Source organism: Somniosus microcephalus, unplaced genomic scaffold, assembly GCF_052327205.1.
Source record: "Somniosus microcephalus isolate GS21.2 unplaced genomic scaffold, FLI_Smic_1.0 unresolved_chr1, whole genome shotgun sequence".
Classification (NCBI taxonomy): Eukaryota; Metazoa; Chordata; class Chondrichthyes; order Squaliformes; family Somniosidae; genus Somniosus; species Somniosus microcephalus.
In genome coordinates, this window is record NW_028225179.1 from 67,569,690 (window position 1) to 67,590,766 (window position 21,077).

The 21,077-nt window shown below is 51.2% G+C and overlaps 1 protein-coding gene across 2 annotated transcripts in view; it reads right to left on the reverse strand.

The window, feature by feature from the left end:
- LOC147095457 (septin-4-like) overlaps positions 1 to 18,989 on the reverse strand; it is a 192,558-nt gene extending 173,569 nt beyond the window's left edge. The window contains exons 1-3 of one of the 2 annotated variants that reach the window (XM_085974607.1): positions 18,855 to 18,989; positions 7,517 to 7,613; positions 5,136 to 5,222 (exon numbers count right to left, since the gene is read on the reverse strand). In XM_085974607.1, coding sequence (XP_085830733.1) covers positions 5,136 to 5,222; positions 7,517 to 7,526 — 97 coding nt within the window. In that variant the 5' untranslated portion in view covers positions 7,527 to 7,613; positions 18,855 to 18,989. Of the gene's footprint in view, positions 1 to 5,135; positions 5,223 to 7,516; positions 7,614 to 16,621; positions 16,806 to 18,854 lie in introns of those variants that run through there. The other variant, XM_085974605.1, reaches the window with a different exon arrangement.
- Between the last annotated feature and the right edge of the window lie 2,088 nt (positions 18,990 to 21,077).

Genomic DNA, 21,077 nt, shown 5'->3' on the forward strand with positions numbered 1-21,077 from the left:
AAAATATTAAAGGAAACCCAAGGCAAATATGGGGTGGCAATGACCAAGATTCAACAACTTGAAGAACAGATTCAACTGGGAATCCGTTCAGTGGAAGAAAAGGGAACTGTAAGAAACACAGAGACTGTAAGAATGGCCTCTGAACATGAGCTAGAGAGCATCAAGGCGCAACTTCTCCGAGCGCTGGAAGCCAAAGTACAAGAGGAAAAGAAGGTGAAAGCATTGGAGGAAAAGGTGGATGAAATGGAGAAGACTCTGACCCACAGTGTTCCCGCGGAAGAGTTAACGGTCAGCCAACTCCTTCATATGCTGAAGGACAAAACTCTACAATGGGAACAATCTGAACACGAGCTTCAATCTTCAAAGGGAAGGAGTTCGGAGCTCTCAAAAGTTATGGAAATAGCTGAGGTTGCAACACAGATTTTACAGGGATGCCAAAAGTACGCTGAATCACGTCAATGTGAACAGCAGAATGTTGAAACAGCTGCTCCAGTAGAAGGATTGAATAGCCTGATCAATCAATCCCCGAGGGAAGGGGAAGTGTTGAAATCACAAACGAGGTCATTAGTGAAGGATTTGCAGGAAACCCAGGAAGAGCGGGATGAATATGAACGCATGAAGAAGTCTCTTCAGGAAAGATGTCTAGGGAGGGAACAACAGTCGGCTAACGTCCAGTTGGGTACGGAAGAAGTAGCAGGCCCTCTCGCTAGACTAGCTCAGGACGACACCGAATATTACCATGACCTGTTGAGTGACACTGAATATTACGAGGATCTGGTCTGCCCAGCTTGTGATGAAAACTCCCAAAGTGCAGAAATCAGGATGAAGCACTTAAAGTCTAAGGAACATAGGGAGATGGTGGCGCTACAGCTGGCAGCTGATAAGGGAGCCCTGAGAGTCTCCAAGAAGCAGAAAAGAAAAAGAAGAAGCAGAAGATGATAACCATCAAAATCATTATCACTCCTACCAGATCATGCACGTGGGCCCTACAAAGGGAGATAAATCAGTTGGAAAGTAAGGAAAATTACCAAGGCAATACAGCTGTTTGTAAAAGTCAGCATTGCTGGTTCAGCAGGACGGGAGTTCAAGCTGTTACGTCAAGGGGAAGACTAGTGGAGGAGTCACGCTAGCAATGTGAACCGGCTACACCACAGCGATGTTGTTCGGACCGAGTCAAGACTAGAGACTGAATCTATACACTGTTCCCACAGAGACTGAACCTGTGAACTGTTTCCCACAGCGACTATATCTGTAAATTGTTTACCTGAAGTTGAATATATGTATGTTAATGAGAAATAGTATGTTGTAAGCTAAAAAGGGAGGATTGTAGTGTATGTAACCGTCTACCTTTAAGAGACTATTGTATGTAACCGTTCACCTTTAAGAGAACTATTTTAGGTGTGGCACTACTTGTTTGGCTTCTGTATACGGTAATACCGACGGTGACCACACCGGTATATAAGTGCTGTGGCATGATTTATAGGGCAGATTCGCCCTGACCTTCGAATAGTAAAGTCCTGTTGTATGTTACTCCTGAAGTCTGTGTCGTAATTAACTGCACAACCCACAGACTTTACAGGTTAGATACATAGTAAAGCTCCCTCTACACTGTCCCATCAAACACTCCCAGGGCAGGTACAGCATGGGTTAGATACAGAGTAAAGCTCCCTCTACACTGTCCCCATCAAACACTCCCAGGGCAGGTACAGCACGGGTTAGATACAGAGTAAAGCTCCCTCTACACTGTCCCTTCAAACACTCCCAGGGCAGGTACAGCACGGGTTAGATACAGAGTAAAGCTCCCTCTACACTGTCCCCATCAAACACTCCCAGGGCAGGTACAGCATGGGTTAGATACAGAGTAAAGCTCCCTCTACACTGTCCCCATCAAACACTCCCAGGGCAGGTACAGCATGGGTTAGATACAGAGTAAAGCTCCCTCTACACTGTCCCCATCAAACACTCCCAGGGCAGGTACAGCACGGATTAAATACAGTGTAAAGCTCCCTCTACACTGCCCCATCAAACACTCCCAGGGCAGGTACAGCACGGGTTAGATACAGAGTAAAGCTCCCTCTGCACTGTCCCATCAAACACTCCCAGGACAGGTACAGCACGGGTTAGATACAGAGCAAAGCTCCCTCTGCACTGCCCAATCAAACACTCCCAGGGCAGGTACAGCACGAGTTAGATACAGAGTAAAGCTCCCTCTGCACTGCCCCATCAAACACTCCCAGGGCAGGTACAGCACGGGTTAGATACAGAGTAAAGCTCCCTCTACACTGTCCCATCAAACACTCCCAGGGCAGGTACAGCACGGGTTAGATACAGAGTAAAGCTCCCTCTACACTGTCCCATCAAACACTCCCAGGGCAGGTACAGCACGGGTTAGATACAGAGTAAAGCTCCCTCTACACTGTCCCATCAAACACTCCCAGGGCAGGTACTGCCTACACTATGAGTCTCAGTCGGTAATCCGACTGGGATGGCATCACAGTTGAGCGAGAGTCTAACCACCGCCCCTTGACATTCAATGACATTACCATCGCCGAATCCTCCACCATCAACATCCTGGGGGTCACCATTGACCGGAAACTTAACTGGACCAGCCACATAAATACTGTGACTACAAGAGCAGGTCAGAGGCTAGGTATTCTGCGGCGAGTGTCTCACCTCCTGACTCCCCAAAGCCTTTCCACCATCTACAAGGCACAAGTTAGGAATGTGATGGAATACTCTCCACTTGCTTGGATGAGTGTAGCTCCAACAACACTCAAGAAGCTCGACACCATCCAGGACAAAGCAGCCCGCTTGATTGGTGCCCCATCTACCACCTTAAACATTCACTCCCTCCACCACCGTGGCTGCAGTGTGTACCATCTACAAGATGCACTGCAGCAACTCGCCAAGGCTTCTTCGGCACCACCTCCCAAACCCGCGGCCTCTTCCACCTAGAAGGACAAGGGCAGCAGGCGCATGGGAACACCACCACCTCCAAGTTCCCCTCCAAGTCACACACCATCCTGACTTAGAATTATATCGGCGATCCTTCGTCGTCACTGGGTCAAAATCCTGGAACTCCCTCCCTAACAGCACTGTGGGAGCACCTTCACCACACGGACTGCAGCGGTTCAAGAAGGCGGCTCACCACCACCTTCTCAAGGGCAACTAGGGATGGGCAATAAATGTTTGCCTTGTCAGTGACGCCCACATCTCATAAAACACATTTTTTAAAAAAGCACAATCCTGTTCTCCCTTATCTGGACCGTGATCCAGATCAGGAACCCTGGCCGAAATTTCATCCCTCTTTAACACAGAGGCCCCAATGCAGTGCACCCATCTCAGCTCGACCCGAGATCAGCTGGCTGAGTGGGGTAGAGTCGGAGTGACCACTGGTCCATGTGGCTCAGCACCTCTCCGAGCCAGCTGCGGCCCTAGCTGATTGAAGCCCTCCTGACTTCCCTACTCACTCCTAATCCCCTCGTGTGCAATGTACACCCCTTGGGACTTGAGCCCATTCACCACCAGGATCAGACTGTCAGACTTGTGATCTCCTGAACTTTTTCTTCCCGCTCAAGTTTCCTGTTGTCCTGGTTGCTGCCCCTCTCCCCCATCCCCACCCCTCCCAAACCCTCACCCGTGTCTTTGTTATTCCCCGAGTCGACTATTCCGACGCTCTCCTGTCCGACCTCCCATCTTCCACCCTCCGTAAACTTCAGCTCATCCAAAACTCTGCTGCCCCGTGTCCTACCTCGCACCGAGTCCCGTTCACTCATCCTCCTCTGTGCTCGCTGACCTACATGGGCTCTCGGTCCGGCAACGCCTCGATTTCAAAATTCTCATCCTTGTGTTCAAATCCCTCCAGGGCCTCGCCCCCCCTCCCTATCTCTGTAAGCTCCTTCAGCCCCACAACCCTCCGAGATCTCTGCACTCCTCCAATTCTGGCCTCTTGCACATCCCCAATTTTAATCGCTCCGCCATTGCTGGCCGTGCCTTCAGCTGCCAATGCCCTAAGCTCTGGAATTCCTTCCCCTAAACCTCTCCGCCTCTCTTTCCTCCTTTAAGATGCTCCTTAAAGCCTGACTCTTTGACCAACCTGTGCTAATATCACCTAATAAGAACATAAGAAATAGGAGCAGGAGTTGGCCATTTGGCCCTTCGAGCCTGCTCTGCCATTCAATAAGATCACGGCTGACCTTCTACCTCAACTCCACTTTCCTGCACTATCCCCATATCCCTTGATTCCCTTAATATTCAAAAATCTATCGATCTCTGTCTTGAATATACTCAACGACTGAGCCTCCGCAGCGCTCTGGGGTAGAGAATTCCAAAGATTCACCACCCTCCGAGTGAAGAAATTTCTCCTCATCTCAGTCCAAAATGGCCGACCCCTTATCCTGAGACTGTGACTCCTGGTTCTAGACTCCCCAGTCAGGGGAAACATCCTCCCTGCATCTACCCTGTCAAGCCCTGTAAGAATGTTGTATGTTTCAATGAGATCACCTCTCATTCTTCTAAACTCTAGAGAATACAGGCCTAGTCAACTCAATCTCTCCTCACAGGACAATCCCCCCATCCCAGGAATCAGTCTGGTGAACCTTCGCTGCACTCCCTCTATGGGAAGTATATCCTTCCTTATGTATGGAGACCAAAACTGTACACAATACTCCAGGTGTGGCCTCACCAGGACCCTATATAATTGTAGTAAGACGTCTTTACTCTTATACTCAAATCCTCTTGTAATAAAGGCCAACATACCATTTGATTTCCTAATTGCTTGCTGTACCTGCAGGTTAACTTTCAGTGGTTCGTGTACAAGGGCACCCAGGTCCCTCTGAACACCAACATTTCCCAATCTCTCAGCATTTAAAAAAAACTCTGCTTTTCTATTTTTCCTACCAAAGTGGATAACTTCCCATTTCTCCACATTATATTCCATTTGCCATGTTCTTGCCCATTCACTTAGCCTCTCTATTATGTGGCTCGGTGTCAAATTTTGTGCGATAATCGCTCCTGTGAAGCGCCTTGGGACATTTTACTGCGTTAAAGGCGCTAGATAAATGCAAGTTGTTGTTTTTGTCGAGGATCAATCGTCAATGGGGAAGAGTTCAGGAAGAGCTCCGCAATGGGCTTACCGTCGGCATTCTGGATGATCCGCTCCTTGTAAAGGTCCGTCAGGAAGAGGCTGTCGACGAGGGTGGACTTCCCCAGCCCCGATTCACCTGTGGAACAGACACGCATCTCAATCACTCAATGAAGCACAGCCTCCCGCCCCTCACAGCCCTGAGCCTCCCGGGAACCAAACCCTTGGCACCCAAGTTGACGGCAGTGGTCCAACCTCCCCGTGAATCATAGAAAGACAGAAGGAGGCCCTTCGGCCCACCGCGACTGTGCCGGCTCTTTGAAAGAGCTGTCCAATTAGCTCCACTCTTTCCCCATAGCCCTGCAAATTTTTCCTTCAGAAGTATTCATCCAATTCCCTTTTGAAAGTTACTATTGAATCTGCTTCCGCCGCCCTTTCAGGCAGCGCATTCCAGATGCCTAAAACAATTCTCCTCATCTCCCCTCTGGTTCTTTTGCCAATTAGTTTAAAACTTTACCCATCATAATTTTGAATGCCTCTATTAAATCTCCCTTTAACCTTCTCTGCTCTAAGGAGAACAACCCCAGCTTCTCCAGTCTCTCCACATAACTGAAGTCCCTCATCCCTGGTACCATTCTGGTCAATCTCCCCTTAACCTTCTCTGCTCTAAGGAGAACAATCCCAGCTTCTCCAGTCTCTCCACATAACTGAAGTCCCTCATCCCTGGTACTGTTCTGGTCAATCTCCCCTTAACCTTCTCTGCTCTAAGGAGAACAATCCCAGCTTCTCCAGTCTCTCCCCATAACTGAAGTCCCTCGTCCCTGGTACCATTCTGGCAAATCTCCCCTGCACCCTCTCCAAGGCCTTGCCATCCATTGCAAACCTCATTGAGAGGGTCATGAACTAATAGGGGTCAAAAGCTGCACCCTGCTTCCCTACCAATCTGTCAGCAGTACCGTGCTTTCCTCAGCTCTCTCTATGGTAGGTGTGGAGAGCGTGTTGTGGGGGAGTGGAGGGGGGGAAGGTGAGGGAGGTAGCGGCAGGGAGAAGAAGAGTCGGCCATTTTGAGCTCTGGGGTCCTTGGCTCTCTCCCCTCCTCCCCCTGAAGGTGCTGACTCATGGTGTGGTAATGTGGGGGCCAGCCATCTTCCACTCTCCGCGACATCCCGTGAGCGTCAGCAGGCTTATCGACCGTGGAGGGGTGATCACATTCGAACCCAATCCTGTCTTCTCCAGTCACGGTACTGACTCCTCATCCTCTTAAACTAGAGGAACGGTTACAGTTAGGGGAGGTGAGGGTTAGTCAGTGGTGAGGTGTTAGAGGAGTGTGATGGAATACTCTCCACTTGCCTGGATGAGTGCAGCTGCAACAACACTCAAGAAGCTCAACACCATGCAGGACAAAGCAGTCCGCTTGATCGGCATCCCATCCACCACCTTAAACATTCACTCACTCCACCACCGGCGTACCGTGGCTGCAGTGTGTACCATCTACAAGATGCACTGCAGCAACTTGAAAAAGCTTCTTCGACAGCACCTCCCAAACCCGCGACCTCTTCCACCGAGAAGGACAAGGGCAGCAGGCGCATGGAAACACCACCACCTCCAAATTCCCTTCCAAGTCACACACCATCCTGACTTGGAAATATATCGGCCATTCCTTCATCCATCATGAGATTGGCAGGGGCGGGGGTTTACAGTTGGAGGAGGAGAGGTTACAGTTGAGGGGAGGGGGCTGTGGAGGCGTCAGGTGAGGGGTCGGGTGAGGGTGTTTAGGTAGGGTGACGGATTAGGTAGGGCGAGGGGTCAAGGTCGGGTGAGGGTGTTTAGGTAGAGCGAGGGGTCAGGTAGGGCGAGGGGTCAGGTGAGGGGTTGAGGCAGGGTGAGGGGTCAGGTGAGGGGGTTGGAGGGTGAAGGATTAGGTGAAGGGCTCAAGGTAGCTTGAAGGGTCAGTGGTGAGGAGTTAGGGGTGAGGGGGTTTGTGGGCGAGGGGTGAGGGGGTTGGAGGGTGAAGGATCAGGTGAGGGGATCAAGGTAGCATGATGGGTTGGGTGAAAGGTTGGAGGGTGAGGGTTTGCGGGCATGGGGGCTGGAGGGTGAATGGTCAGGTGAGAGGTCGATGTAGGGTGAGGGTTCAGTGGTGAAGGGTTGGAAGGCGAGGGGGCTGGAGGGTGAATGGTCAGGTGAGGAGTCGATGTAGGGTGAGGGTTCAGGGGTTCAGCGTTGGAAGGTGAGGGGTGAGAGGGTTTGTGGGCGAGGGGGTTGGAGAGTGAATGGTCAGGTGAGGGGTCGATGTAGGGTGAGGGTTCAGAGGTTCAGGGTTGGAAGGTTAGGGGTGAGGGGGTTTGTGGGCGAGGGGGTTGGAGAGTGAATGGTCAGGTGAGGGGTCGATGTAGGGTGCGGGTTCAGGGGTGAGGGGGTTAATGGCTTTACCTGCCACCATCAGCGTGAAGTCAAAGCCCTTCTTCACTGACTTGCGATGGACCTGATTGGGTAAGGTGGCAAACCCGACATATTCCTTGTCTCGCTCCTAGAGGAAGAGAAGACAGAAGCGGTTAGAGATCACAATCAGAGGATGAAGGAACAGGAGACAGCAGCACAGTCTCTAACACAGAGTAAATCCAGAGAGAGACAGACGCACAGACACTAGGAGAACCAGAGAGACAGGCTGAGAGGGAGAGCTAAAGTTGACCTGGAGACAGGCTCCAGTACATCCTGAACCAGTGCAGAGTGTGAGTCAGCTGAACACACACATCTGCGGCTGCAAATGATCACAAACACGTCAAAACCCAATAAAGGAAGTGCTATCTGAGAGAATTGGGAATTGAAAGCCCCCTTCATTCGAAGGTAATCAGTTACTGAGGGCACTATTCATTCTGTGTAAATCAGAGAGGAACGTTTAAATAAACAGCTTAATAAATGGGGAAGTGAGATACAGGAGTACTAGAATCATTTCTACTTCTGTCACTGGGGAAGGTGTGAGCTGGTAAAGCACGGGGTTAGATACAGATTAAAGCTCCCTCTACACTGTCCCATCAAACACTCCCAGGGCAGGAACAGCACGGGGTTAGATACAGAGTAAAGCTCCCTCTACACTGTCCCATCAAAATCTCCCAGCACAGGTACAGCACGGGTTAGATACAGAGTAAAGCTCCCTCTACACTGTCCCATCAAAATCTCCCAGCACAGGTACAGCACGGGTTAGATACAGAGTAAAGCTCCCTCTACACTGTCCCATCAAACACTCCCACGGCAGGTACAGCACGGGTTAGATACAGAGTCAAGCTCCCTCTACACTGTCCCATCAAACACTCCCAGGGCAGGTACAGCACAGGTTAGATACAGAGTAAAGCTCGCTCTACACTGTCCCATCAAACACTCCCAGGGCAGGTACAGCACGGGTTACATACAGAGTAAAGCTCCCTCTACACTGTCCCATCAAACACTCCCAGGGAAGGTACAGCACGGGTTAGATACACAGCAAAGCTCCCTCTGCACTGCCCATCAAACACTCCCAGGGCAGGTACAGCACGAGTTAGATACAGAGTAAAGCTCACTCTACACTGTCCCATCAAACACTCCCAGGGCAGGTACAGCACGGGTTAGATACAGAGTAAAGCTCCCTCTACACTGTCCCATCAAAATCTCCCAGCACAGGTACAGCACGGGTTAGATACAGAGTAAAGCTCGCTCTGCACTGTCCCATCAAACACTCCCAGGGCAGGTACAGCACGGGTTAGATACAGAGTAAAGCTCCCTCTACACTGTCCCATCAAACACTCCCAGGGCAGGTACAGCACGGGTTAGATACACAGCAAAGCTCCCTCTGCACTGCCCCATCAAACACTTCCAGGGCAGGTACAGCACGAGTTAGATACAGAGTAAAGCTCCCTCTACACTGTCCCATCAAACGCTCCCAGGGCAGGTACAGCACGGGTTAGATACAGAGTAAAGCTCCCTCTACACTGCCCCATCAAACACTCCCAGGGCAGGTACAGCACGGGTTAGATACAGAGTAAAGCTCGCTCTGCACTGTCCCATCAAACACTCCCAGGGCAGGTACAGCACGGGTTAGATACAGAGTAAAGCTCCCTCTACACTGTCCCATCAAACACTCCCAGGGCAGGTACAGCACGGGTTAGATACAGAGCAAAGCTCCCTCTGCACTGCCCCATCAAACACTCCCAGGGCAGGTACAGCACGAGTTAGATACAGAGTAAAGCTCCCTCTGCACTGCCCCATCAAACACTCCCAGGGCATGTACAGCACGGGTTAGATACAACAACAACAACTTGTATTTATATAGCGCCTTTAACGTAGTAAAACTTCCCAAGGCGCTGCACAGGAGTATTATAAGACAAAAAAAAATTGACACCGATCCACACAAGGATAAATTAGGGCAGGTGACCAAAAGCTTGGTCAAAGAGGTGGTATTAAGGAGCATCTTAAAGGAGGAAAGAGAGGTAGAGAGACGGAGAGGTTTAGGCAGGGAATTCCAGAGCTTAGGGCCTAGGCAACAGAAGGCACGGCCACCAATGGTTGAGTGATTATAATCAGGGATGCTCAGGAGGGCAGAATTAGAGGATCACCGATATCTCGGGCGGTTGTGGGGCTGGAGGAGATTACAGAGATAGGGAGGGGCGAGGGCCATGGAGGGATTTGGGAACAAGGACAAGAATTTTGAAATCGAGGCGTTGCTTAACCGGGAGCCAATGTAGGTCAGCGAGCACAGGGGTGATGGGCGAACGGGACTTGGTGCAAGTTAGGACACGGGCAGCCGAATTTTGGATGACCTCAAGTTTACGTAGGGTGGAATGTGGGAGGCCAACCAGGAGTGCGTTGGAATAGTCAAGTCCAGAGGTAACAAAGGCATGGATGAGGGTTTCAGCAGCGGATGGGCTGAGACAGTGGCAGAGACAGGCGAGGTTACGGAGGTGGAAGAAGGGGGGTTTGGTGATGGAGCGGATGTGTGGTCGGAAACTCAGCTCAGTATCAAATACAACACCAAGGTTCGAAACAGTCTGGCTCAGCCTCAGAGAGTTGCCAGGGAGAGGGTTAGAGGGTTAGGGACCGAAAACAATGGCTTCGGTCTTCCCAGGGCAGGTACATCACGGGTTAGATACAGAATAAAGCTCCATCTACACTGTCCCATCAAACACTCCCAGGGCAGGTACAGCACGGGTTAGATACAGAGTAATGCTCTCTCTACACTGTCCCATCAAACACTCCCAGGGCAGGTACATCACGGGTTAGATACAGAATAAAGCTCACTCTGCACTGTCCCATCAAACGCTCCCAGGGCAGGTACAGCACGGATTAGATACAGAGTAAAGCTCCCTCTACACTGTCCCATCAAACACTCCCAGGGCAGGTACAGCACGAGTTAGATACAGAGTAAAGCTCCCTCTACACTGTGCCCATCAAACACTCCCAGGGCAGGTACAGCACGGGTTAGATACAGAGTAAAGCTCCCTCTACACTGTCCCATCAAACACTCCCAGGGCAGATACAGCACGGGTTAGATACAGAGTAATGCTCTCTCTACACTGTCCCATTAAACACTCCCAGGGCAGGCACATCACGGGTTAGATACAGAATAAAGCTCACTCTGCACTGTCCCATCAAACGCTCCCAGGGCAGGTACAGCACGGATTAGATACAGAGTAAAGCTCCCTCTACACTGTCCCATCAAACACTCCCAGGGCAGGTACAGCACGGGTTAGATGCAGAGTAAAGCTCCCTCTACACTGTGCCCATCAAACACTCCCAGGGCAGGTACAGCACGGGTTAGATACAGAGTAAAGCTCCCTCTACACTGTCCCATCAAACACTCCCAGGGCAGGTACATCACGGGTTAGATACAGAGTAAAGCTCCCTCTACACTGTCCCATCAAACACTCTCGGGGCAGGTACAGCACGGTTTAGATACAGAGTAAAGCTCCCTCTACACTGTCCCATCAAACACTCCCAGGGCAGGTACAGCACGGATTAGACACAGAGTAAAGCTCCCTCTACACTGTGCCCATCAAACACTCACAGGGCTGGTACAGCACGGGTTAGATACAGAGTAAAGCTCCCTCTACACTGTCCCATCAAACACTCCCAGGGCAGGTACAGCACGGGTTAGATACAGAGTAAAGCTCCCTCTACACTGTCCCCATCAAACACTTCCAGGGCAGGTACAGCACGGGTTAGATACAGAGTAAAGCTCCCTCTACACTTTCCCATCAAACACTCCCAGGGCAGGTACAGCACGGGTTAGATACAGAGTAAAGCTCCCTCTACACTGTCCCATCAAACACTCCCAGGGCAGGTACATCACGGGTTAGATACAGAATAAAGCTCCCTCTACACTGGCCTGTCAAACACTCCCAGGGCAGGTACAGCACGGGTTAGATACAGAGTAAAGCTCCCTCTACACTGTCCCATCAAACACTCCCAGGGCAGGTACAGCACGGATTAGATACAGAGTAAAGCTCCCTCTACACTGTGCCCATCAAACACTCCCAGGGCAGGTACAGCACGTGTTAGATACAGAGTAAAGCTCCCTCTACACTGTCCCATCAAACACTCCCAGGGCAGGTACAGCACGGGTTAGATACAGAGCAAAGCTCCCTCTACATTGTCCCATCAAACACTCCCAGGGCAGGTACAGCACGGGTTAGATACAGAGTAAAGCTCCCTCTACACTGTCCCATCTAACACTCCCAGGGCAGGTACAGCACAGATTAGATACAGAGTAAAGCTCCATCTACACTGTCCCATCAAACACTCCCAGGGCAGGTACAGCACGAGTTAGATACAGAGTAAAGCTCCCTCTACACTGTCCCATCAAGCACTCCCAGGGCAGGTACAGCACGGGTTAGATACAGAGTAAAGCTCCCTCTACACTGTCCCATCAAACACTTCCAGGGCAGGTTCAGCATGGGTTAGATACAGAGTAAAGCTCCCTCTACACTGTCTCATCAAACAATCCCAGGGCAGGTACAGCACCGGTTAGATACAGAGTAAAGCTCCCTCTACACTGTCCCCATCAAACACTCCCAGGGCAGGTACAGCACGGGTAAGAGTTGAGAAGATATGGTGCTAATGCATCGCACCTCCCTCATAACCCTTATAGCAGTTTACACTGTGGTGAATGAAGATGATTAATGCTGATTTAGGTGCTGTGTAGTAGAGGGAGTGTTGTCTATCTATGTCTGTTGTGGGTCTTTGCAAGCTCGAAAGCTGCTTCCTGTATATCAGACTGAGAGACTGCACAGGAAACAGAGTGTGGGTTAGAGATAAGAAGAGACCTCATTCGGGCACTTTGAGTGGGGCATTTGTGAGCAGGAGGCAAGGGTTCCTAACAGGGAGTAACAGCTTGCGGTTCTGTGTCCAGGAACAGCACTCTGGTTCTGGGTCCGTGAGGCTCATTGCCTCATTCTCCCTCTCCCTATCTCTGGCACAAGGACGAGGTAGAGAGCCATAGAGTCATAACGGCACAGAAGGAGGTCATTCGGCCCATCGAGTCCCTGCCTGCTCTCTGTAGAGCAATCCAGTCAGTCCCATTCCCCCGCTCTCTCCCCGTAGCCCTGCAAGTTTATTTCCCTCAAGTGCCTATCCAGTCTCTCCTTGAAAACATTGAGTGTTTCCGCTTCCACCACTTCCGTCGGCAGCGAGTTCCAGGTCCTCACCACTCGCTGCGTAAAAAAGTTTTTCCTCACATCCCCCCCACCGTATCTCTTGCCCAAAACCTTAAATCTGTGTCCCCTAGTCCTTGTACCGTCAACTAGTGGGAACAGCCTTTCCCCGTCTAGCCTATCCAAACCCGTCATAATCTTGAACACCTCTGTCAAATCACCCCTCAACCTCCTTTGCTCTAATGAAAACAAATCCAGCTTCTCCAATCTGTCCTTGTAGCTAAGATCCCCCATCCCCGGAACCATTCTGGTAAATCTCCTCCACACCCTCTTCACATCCTTCCTAAAGTGTGGTGACCAGAACTGGACACAATACTTCCTCAACCCCATCTACCCACCTTCTCTCCATATCCCTCAACCCCATCTACCCTCCTTCTCCCCATATCCCCCAACCCCACCTACCCTCCTTCTCCCCAAATCCCTCAACCCCATCTACCCTCCTTCTCTCCATATCCCCCAACCCCACCTACCCTCCTTCTCCCCATATCCCCCAACCCCATCTACCCTCCTTCTCCCCATATCCCCCAACCCCATCTACCCACCTTCTCCCCAAATCCCCCAACCCCATCTACCCACCATCTCTCCATATCCCCCAACCCCACCTACCCTCCTTCTCCCCATATCCCCCAACCCCATCTACCCACCTTCTCTCCATATCCCCCAACCCCACCTACCCTCCTTCTCCCCATATCCCCCAACCCCACCTACCCACCTTCTCTCCAAATCCCTCAATCCCACCTACCCTCCTTCTCCCCAAATCCCTCAACCCCACCTACACACCTTCTCCCCAAATCCCTCAACCCCACCTACCCACCTTCTCTCCATATCCCTCAACCCCACCTTCTCCCCATATCCCCCAATCCCACCTACCCACCTTCTCCCCATATCCCCCAATCCCACCTACCCACCATCTCTCCATATCCCCCAATCCCACCTACCCACCTTCTCCCCATATCCCCCAACCCCACCTACCCACCTTCTCCCCATATCCCTCAACCCCACCTACCCACCTTCTCCCCATATCTCCCAATCCCACCTACCCACCTTCTCCCCATATCCCCCAACCCCACCTACCCACCTTCTCCCCAGATCCCTCAACACCACCCACCCTCCTTCTCCCCATATCCCTCAACCCCACCTACCCTCCTTCTCCCCATATCCCTCCTCCCCATATCCCCCAACCCCACCTACCCACCTTCTCCCCATATCCCTCAACCCCACCTACCCTCCTTCTCCCCATATCCCTCAACCCCACCTACCCTCCTTCTCCCCATATCCCTCCTCCCCATATCCCCCAACCCCACCTACCCACCTTCTCCCCATATCCCCCAACCCCACCTACCCACCTTCTCCCCAGATCCCTCAACACCACCTACCCACCTTCTCCCCATATCCCCCAACCCCACCTACCCACCTTCTCCCCATATCCCCCAACCCCACCTACCCACCTTCTCCCCAGATCCCTCAACACCACCTACCCACCTTCTCCCCATATCCCCCAACCCCACCTACCCACCTTCTCCCCATATCCCTCAACCCCACCTACCCTCCCTCTCCCCATATCCCTCCTCCCCATATCCCCCAACCCCACCTACCCTCCTTCTCCCCATATCCCTCAACCCCACCTACCCTCCTTCTCCCCATATCCCTCAACCCCACCTACCCACCTCCTCCCCATATCCCCCAACCCCACCTACCCTCCTTCTCCCCATATCCCTCAACCCCACCTACCCACCTTCTCCCCACAACCCTCAACCCCACCTACCCACCTTCTCCCCATAACCCTCAACCCCACCTACCCACCTTCTCCCCATATCCCACAACCCCACCCACCCACCTTCTCCCCATATCCCACAACCCCACCTACCCACCTTCTCCCCAGATCCCTCAAGCCCACCTACTCATCTTCTCCCCATATCCCTCAACCCACAAGACTGTGCATTTAAGGTTCAGTAACGGAGCCCAGTTTGTGATCCCACGGGAGATGCTGCTGTGTACTTTGATCTTATCCTACAGTTCAGAGGTTGATGCACCCGAGGTGAATCTTTCATCAAGTTCAATGTATGAATCTTGAAAGTTTAGACAACTTGATGCAGCTCTCAGTAAAGGTCACTGACCAATACAGTTTGCACATGACGCCTGGTTTAAGGGGCAGTGTAGTCATGATCTCTGACGCCCCCCCAAGCCCCCGCCCAGCCCTTAACTCTGATACCAGTCCCAACTTTACACGTCCTTGAGCCCAGTCAGTAACTGTAAAATTCCATCCACCACCCGGAGTGGGACTGAGCCCCACACACAAAGAGCAGGAAAGGCCCAGGCTCCATCCCCGGCCTGTGATGAGTTAGCTGATCTCACCTGGTGTGGGACTGAGCCACACACGCACAAACACACACAGAGCAGGAAAGGCCCAGGCTCCATTCCCGGCCTAGTGCTGAGTTAGCCTGATCTCACACGGGTAAAATGGTCCAAGTGACCTCAGTGCCTGTTAGGAGTAAGGAGTGAGGGGGGTAAAAAAATAAAACTACCAGCATCTCTGCTGGAAAATGAGTGGATGCCGGGCGGGGAACGTATTGGGCTCCATTGTGAGACCCCACATAGTCGAATACCCTGCTAACGCTCAGTGTCTGCCCTTGAGAGTTGAATAATTGGCTTCCGGTGAGATTCAGCGCCCTTTGGGGAAGCTGGGGCAGGCGGGGGGGCGGGGGGGGAGAGAGTGTGGGGGGAATCAGCTGGAGTGGATGTGGGTAAGACCCGGCCCATGTCGGGAAGCTATGTCTCAGTTTGAAGTGAACGTGCACTCGGCATCAACACTGACAGGTTACATTTTGCCGACATCCTCTCAACTGTTGTTCAGCATCGTTTCCTGTGTGTCAAACCGCAGCACGATTCAAGGGCTGTGATCAGGTGGGCAGCCACAGCTAGCGCGCTCTCGCACGCAATGCACCAGCCAGCCAGCCCTCACCAGCCAGCATCATCTGTCTCTCTCTCTCCCTCTCCCCCGCCTCAGTCTCTCTGTCTCTCTCTCTCCATCTCTCCCTCTCTCTCCCCCAGCCTCAGTCTCTCTGTGTTTTTCTGTCTCTCTGTGCCTCGCTCTCTCTCTCTCTCTGTCTCTCTCAATTCAATTCAATTCAATTCAAATCGCTTTACTGGCATGACAAGGTACATCTTATGTTGCCAAAGCATCGAAAAACATTTAAGGTTGAACACTTAAACGCAGATCTATCCGTACAGTGTATAAACAGATATATCCCTGAATGTATAAATATACATTCATATAATTTGTATATACTCTTTTCTTAGATTTAATGGTTGTCCCTCTGTATATACTCTTTTCTTAGATTTAATGGTTGTCCCCCTCTCTCTCTCTGTCTCTCTTTCTCTCCCCCTCTCTCTCTCTGTCCCTCAGGCTCAGTCTCTCTGTCTCTTTCTGCCTCGCTCTCTGTCTCTCTCTCTCTCTGTCTCTCTCTCTCTGACTTTCTCTCCCTCTCTCTCTCTCTGTCTTTCTCACCCCTCTCTCTCTGTCCGTCTCTCTGTCTCTCTATCTTTCTCTCCTCACTCTCTATCTTTCTCTCTCCCTCTTTGTCTTGCTCTCTATCTCTCTCTATCACTGTACCTCCCACTCTCTCCCTCTCTCCCTGTCTTTCTCTCCCACTCTCTCTGTCCCTCACTCTCTCGTCTTGGTCTTGATCTGTCTCTCTCTCTCTGTATCTCTCCCTGACTAATTCCGTCAGACACACAGTCAGGCTCCTGCTTTCCCTGCCCCATCTCCACGCTCATTCTGTTCACACACTCAATGCGTGCGCTGTGCAGACGCTGGTGAGCAGGTTCCCGCCTGACGTCAGTGAGCAGCCCTTACCATGGCTCCTGGATCTGTGTCGAGCTCCCTCAGTGCAGCTCAGCCCCTGCAAGACGACTCTCTCCTTCCTGCCCCAAGACTTGGACTGGCTGTGTCTCCGATGCTGCCCCTTTGATCTCCGCTTGCTTCCACCGCCCCCCCAGGAAGTTGCAGCAGTGCAGGGCTCGGTCGCGATCTATTGGTTGGAGCAACGCACCTGATCAGCACTGGTCTGCCAAACGGTTGGAAGCGAATTGCAACTGCCATACACGCACACACACACGTATGACTGAACCTTTCAAATGATCACGCTCTCTCTCTTGGGGTTTTCTAACCCAAGAACCCTGACCCCTTTGCCAGTACCGATTAACCCGCCACCCTCTGATACCACTGCTACGCTTTGGGTGTCAGCAGGATATTCGACCACAGGGGCCGTCGCCTAAACCTGTCCTCACCTCACTGGATTCTGATCAGCAGCAGAAATGCTGACCAATTCTGCCCTCCATTCCGACGCACTCCTGGCTGGCCTCCCACATTCCACCCTACGTAAACTTGAGGTGATCCAAAACTAGGCTGCCCGTGTCCTAACTTGCACCGAGTCCCGTTCGCCCATCACCCCCTGTGCTCGCTGACCTACATTGGCTCCCGGTTAAGCAGCGCCTCGATTTTAAAATTCTCATCCTTGTTTTCAAATCCCTCCATGGCCTCGCCCCCTCCCTATCTCTGTAATCTCCTCCAGCCCCACAACCCCCCCGAGAGATCTGCACTCCTCTAATTCTGCCCTCCTGAGCATCCCTGATTATAATCGCTCCACCATTGGTGGCCGTGCCTTCTGTTGCCTAGGCCCTAAACCCTGGAATTCCCTGCCTAAACCTCTCCACCTCTCTACCTCTCTTTCCTCCTTTAAGACGCTCCTTAAAACCTACCTCTTTGACCAAGCTTTTGGTCATCTACCCTAATTTCTCCTTATGTGGATCGGTGTCAAATTTTTTATCTTAAATACTCCTGTGAAGCGCCTTGGGACATTTTACTACGTTAAAGGCACTATATAAATACAAGTTGTTGTTGTTGTCCCATAGCTCAGGGACACTGAGGCCAGTTGAAATACTCTCCCCCTCCGCACCCACCCCCGCCCCCCTCCCCCAACCTAACTCAGCACAGACTGGGCAATAATCGTAGGCCTTGGATCTCCCGGCCTTCTCCAATCCGGCGTCTCTGCCTCTACCAATTCTGGGGGAGTCGATTGTAAACCCTGACAGCCCGGCAGTCAAAATGGAGGCCGAGTGGTCAAAATGGCGGCCGGTTGGTCAAAATGGCGGCCGGGTGGCCAAATTGGCGGCCCGGCGTTTCCTGCTGCGCTCCCGCTCGCCGCCATTTTGCGGGGATTGTGGGTGATAACCGCCACCCCCCCCCACCCAGGTAGACAGACCGAATTAACCTTTAACCCATAGTCAGCCGACAAGTCGCGCATTAACAATGCATTGAATCTTACAGCACAGAAGGAGGCCATTCGGCCCATCGTGCCTGTGCCGGCTCTTTGAAAGAGCTATACAATTAGCCCCACGACCCCCCACCCCCAGTTCTTTCCCCATAGCCCTGCAATTTTCTCCCTTTCCAGTATTTATCCAATTCCCTTTTGAAAGTTTCTATTGAATCTGCTTCCACCGCCCTTTCAGGCAGCGCATTCCAGATCACAACAACTCGCTGTGTGTAAAAAACTATTCTCCTCATCTCACCCTCTGGTTCTTTTGCCAATTATCTTCAATCTGTGTCCTCTGGTTACCGACCCTCCAGCCACTGGAAACAGTTTCTCCTTATTAAAGACCGTCGTAACATTGAACACCTCTATTAAATCTCCCCTTAACCTTCTCTGCTCTAAGGAGAACAATCCCAACTTCTCCAGTCTCTCCACATAACTGAAGTCCTGCATCCTTGTTTATTAACATCAGCTATCATAATTAAGAAGCAATTAAACGTAGCGTGTGCAAATAATTAACCGGGAGGGTTAGCTGACAGAATGAGTAACAGAGGTCACGAGGGTCATTGAATTATGTCCCATTAATTTAGCATTGGCGACTATCAATTTACCGTCGGTATCCGTGTCTGAGATTGATATAAACCGACAAAATTAATTTACAATCAGCGTCCCGAGATAGCCGATAAATTAACAGCATTAGCGAGCCTGACTATTGAACAGATTGGGGTGGGCAGGCTCGTAGTTAGCATTCATTCCAGAACTGATATGACCCCTCACCCTTGCGAGCGGCTTCAGCTGGTCGTCTCTGCTTCCCCTGGGCCGACAGTGCTGGGCTCTGGAAGGTGGGAGTGATGGACCTCTGTCTTCCAGTGTTCTCCGTTCCTCTTGGACACTCGGCTCCTGTGTCGTTCCACCTTATCTGGACTGGCTGTAGCTAGACTAACTGTACCGGTTAGGGCTAAGTGTGCCTGGACTGACAGTACCTGGACCAGCTATTTCAAACCTCCCCTCTCTGTCTCACTTGCACACCTGTAGCATGTGCAATCTCAGCTGACCTCTCCCTCTCTGTGTTTGGCGGCGATGCACTCTCTACCTTTTTACAGAGACACGCTGCTACCTACCCTGGACAAAGAACTCCTAAAATATAAACCAAACGGCAACGGGAACTACTGAAGGGCATGGGGCAGAAGAGCAAACTATTTGTTCCCAAACAATATCTCATAAATCCTCGGTTCTCCAATAAAACCTTCCTCGATTCGATTGCCCGATCTCGGGGACATGTGTGCGAGAAGATCCAGTCCCTTCAGAGAGCTGTGTTGCTACCCGGGTGACGTTGGGTTGACGATGCCTCAGTTGCCCGTACGTGTTCAGGTGCCAATTTCCAGCCCCCTTAGTCTCACTGGAACAAAGACGCTCACATTCTCAGTGATAAGGACGGACACATTTGTAACTTCAAGCGGGCTTTCTCCGCGCCCCTGACCTTGAAGGCTGATTGCGGCCCCAGCCTCTGCCAGGAAGCTTTGTTTCAAAGAAGCCTTGCGATGTTAACCGGCGTTAACCGTCCTGGATGCCCTGCGGACAGTCCAACTGCTGACTCCATTGCAGTTTTGGTTGCCTTACCTGAGGAAGGATGTTCTTGTCATGGAGGGAGTGCAGCGAAGTTTCACCAGACTGATACCTGGGATGGCAGGAATGACGTATGAGGAGAGATTGGGTCGATTAGGCTTATAGTCGCTAGAGTTTAGAAGAATGAGAGGGGATCTCATTGAAACTTATAAAAATTTAACAGGACTAGACAGACTAGATGCAGGAAGGATGTTCCCGATGGCGGGGGGGTCCAGAACCAGGGGTCACAGTCTAAGGATAAGGGGTAAGCCATTTAGGACAGCGATGAGGAGGAATTTCTTCACCCAGAGAGTGGTGAACCTGTGGAATTCTCTACCACAGAAGGTAGTTGAGGCCAATTCATTAAATATATTCAAGAAGGAGTTGGATATATTTCTTAAGGCTAAAGGGATCAAGGAATATGGGGAGAAGGCAGGGACAGGGTACTGAGTTTGGATGATCAGCCATGATCTCATTGAATGGCGGAGCAGGCTCGAGGGGCCGAATGGCCTACTCCTGCTCCTATCTTCTATGTTTCTATTGTCATCACATGCTCGAGGCAATCACAGGATAGTACAGCACAGCACAAGGCCATTCAGCCCATCGAGCCTGCGCTGGCCCTTTCGAAGAGCAATCCAGTTAGTCGCACTCCCCCGCTCTTTCCCCATATCCCTGCAATTTTTTTCTCCTTTAACGGGCACTTGGAGAGGTTTAAGCTAATTAAGGAGAGCCAACATGGGTTTGTAAAAGACAGATCGTGTTTGACTAATCGAATAGAATTTTTTGATGAAGTAACAGAGAGGATTGATGAAGGGAATGCAATGGATGTTGTCTACGTGGATTTTAGGAAGGCGTTTGGCAAAGTACCACATAGAAAGCTGGTTAACAACATTGAGGCTCATGGAATAGGTGGGTCAGTGGCAGCTTGGATAAGGAATTGGCTTAAGGACAGAAAACAGTGAGTTGTGGTAAATGGCTGTTATTCAGACTGGAGGATGGTAGACAGTGGTGTTCCCCAAGGGTCAGGGCTGGGGCCACTGCTTTTTTTGATGTATATAAATTACGTGGACATTGGAATACAGAGTAGAATTTCTAAATTTGCCGATGACACCAAACTTGGGGGTGTGGCAAATGGTGAGGATGATACCAATCGACTGCAACAGGACATAGAAAGGCTAGCAGAATGGGCAGACAAGTGGCAGCTGGAATTTAATACAGAGAAGTGTGAGGTGATGCATTTTGGCAGAAGGAACAGGGAGAGGGAATATACACTTAATGGCACAGTTTTAAAGAGTGTGCAGGGACAGAGGGACCTGGGAGTTAATGTGCATATGTCCCTGAAGGTGGCAGGGCATATTGAGAGAGTGGTTAGCAAAGCATATGGGATCTTGGGCT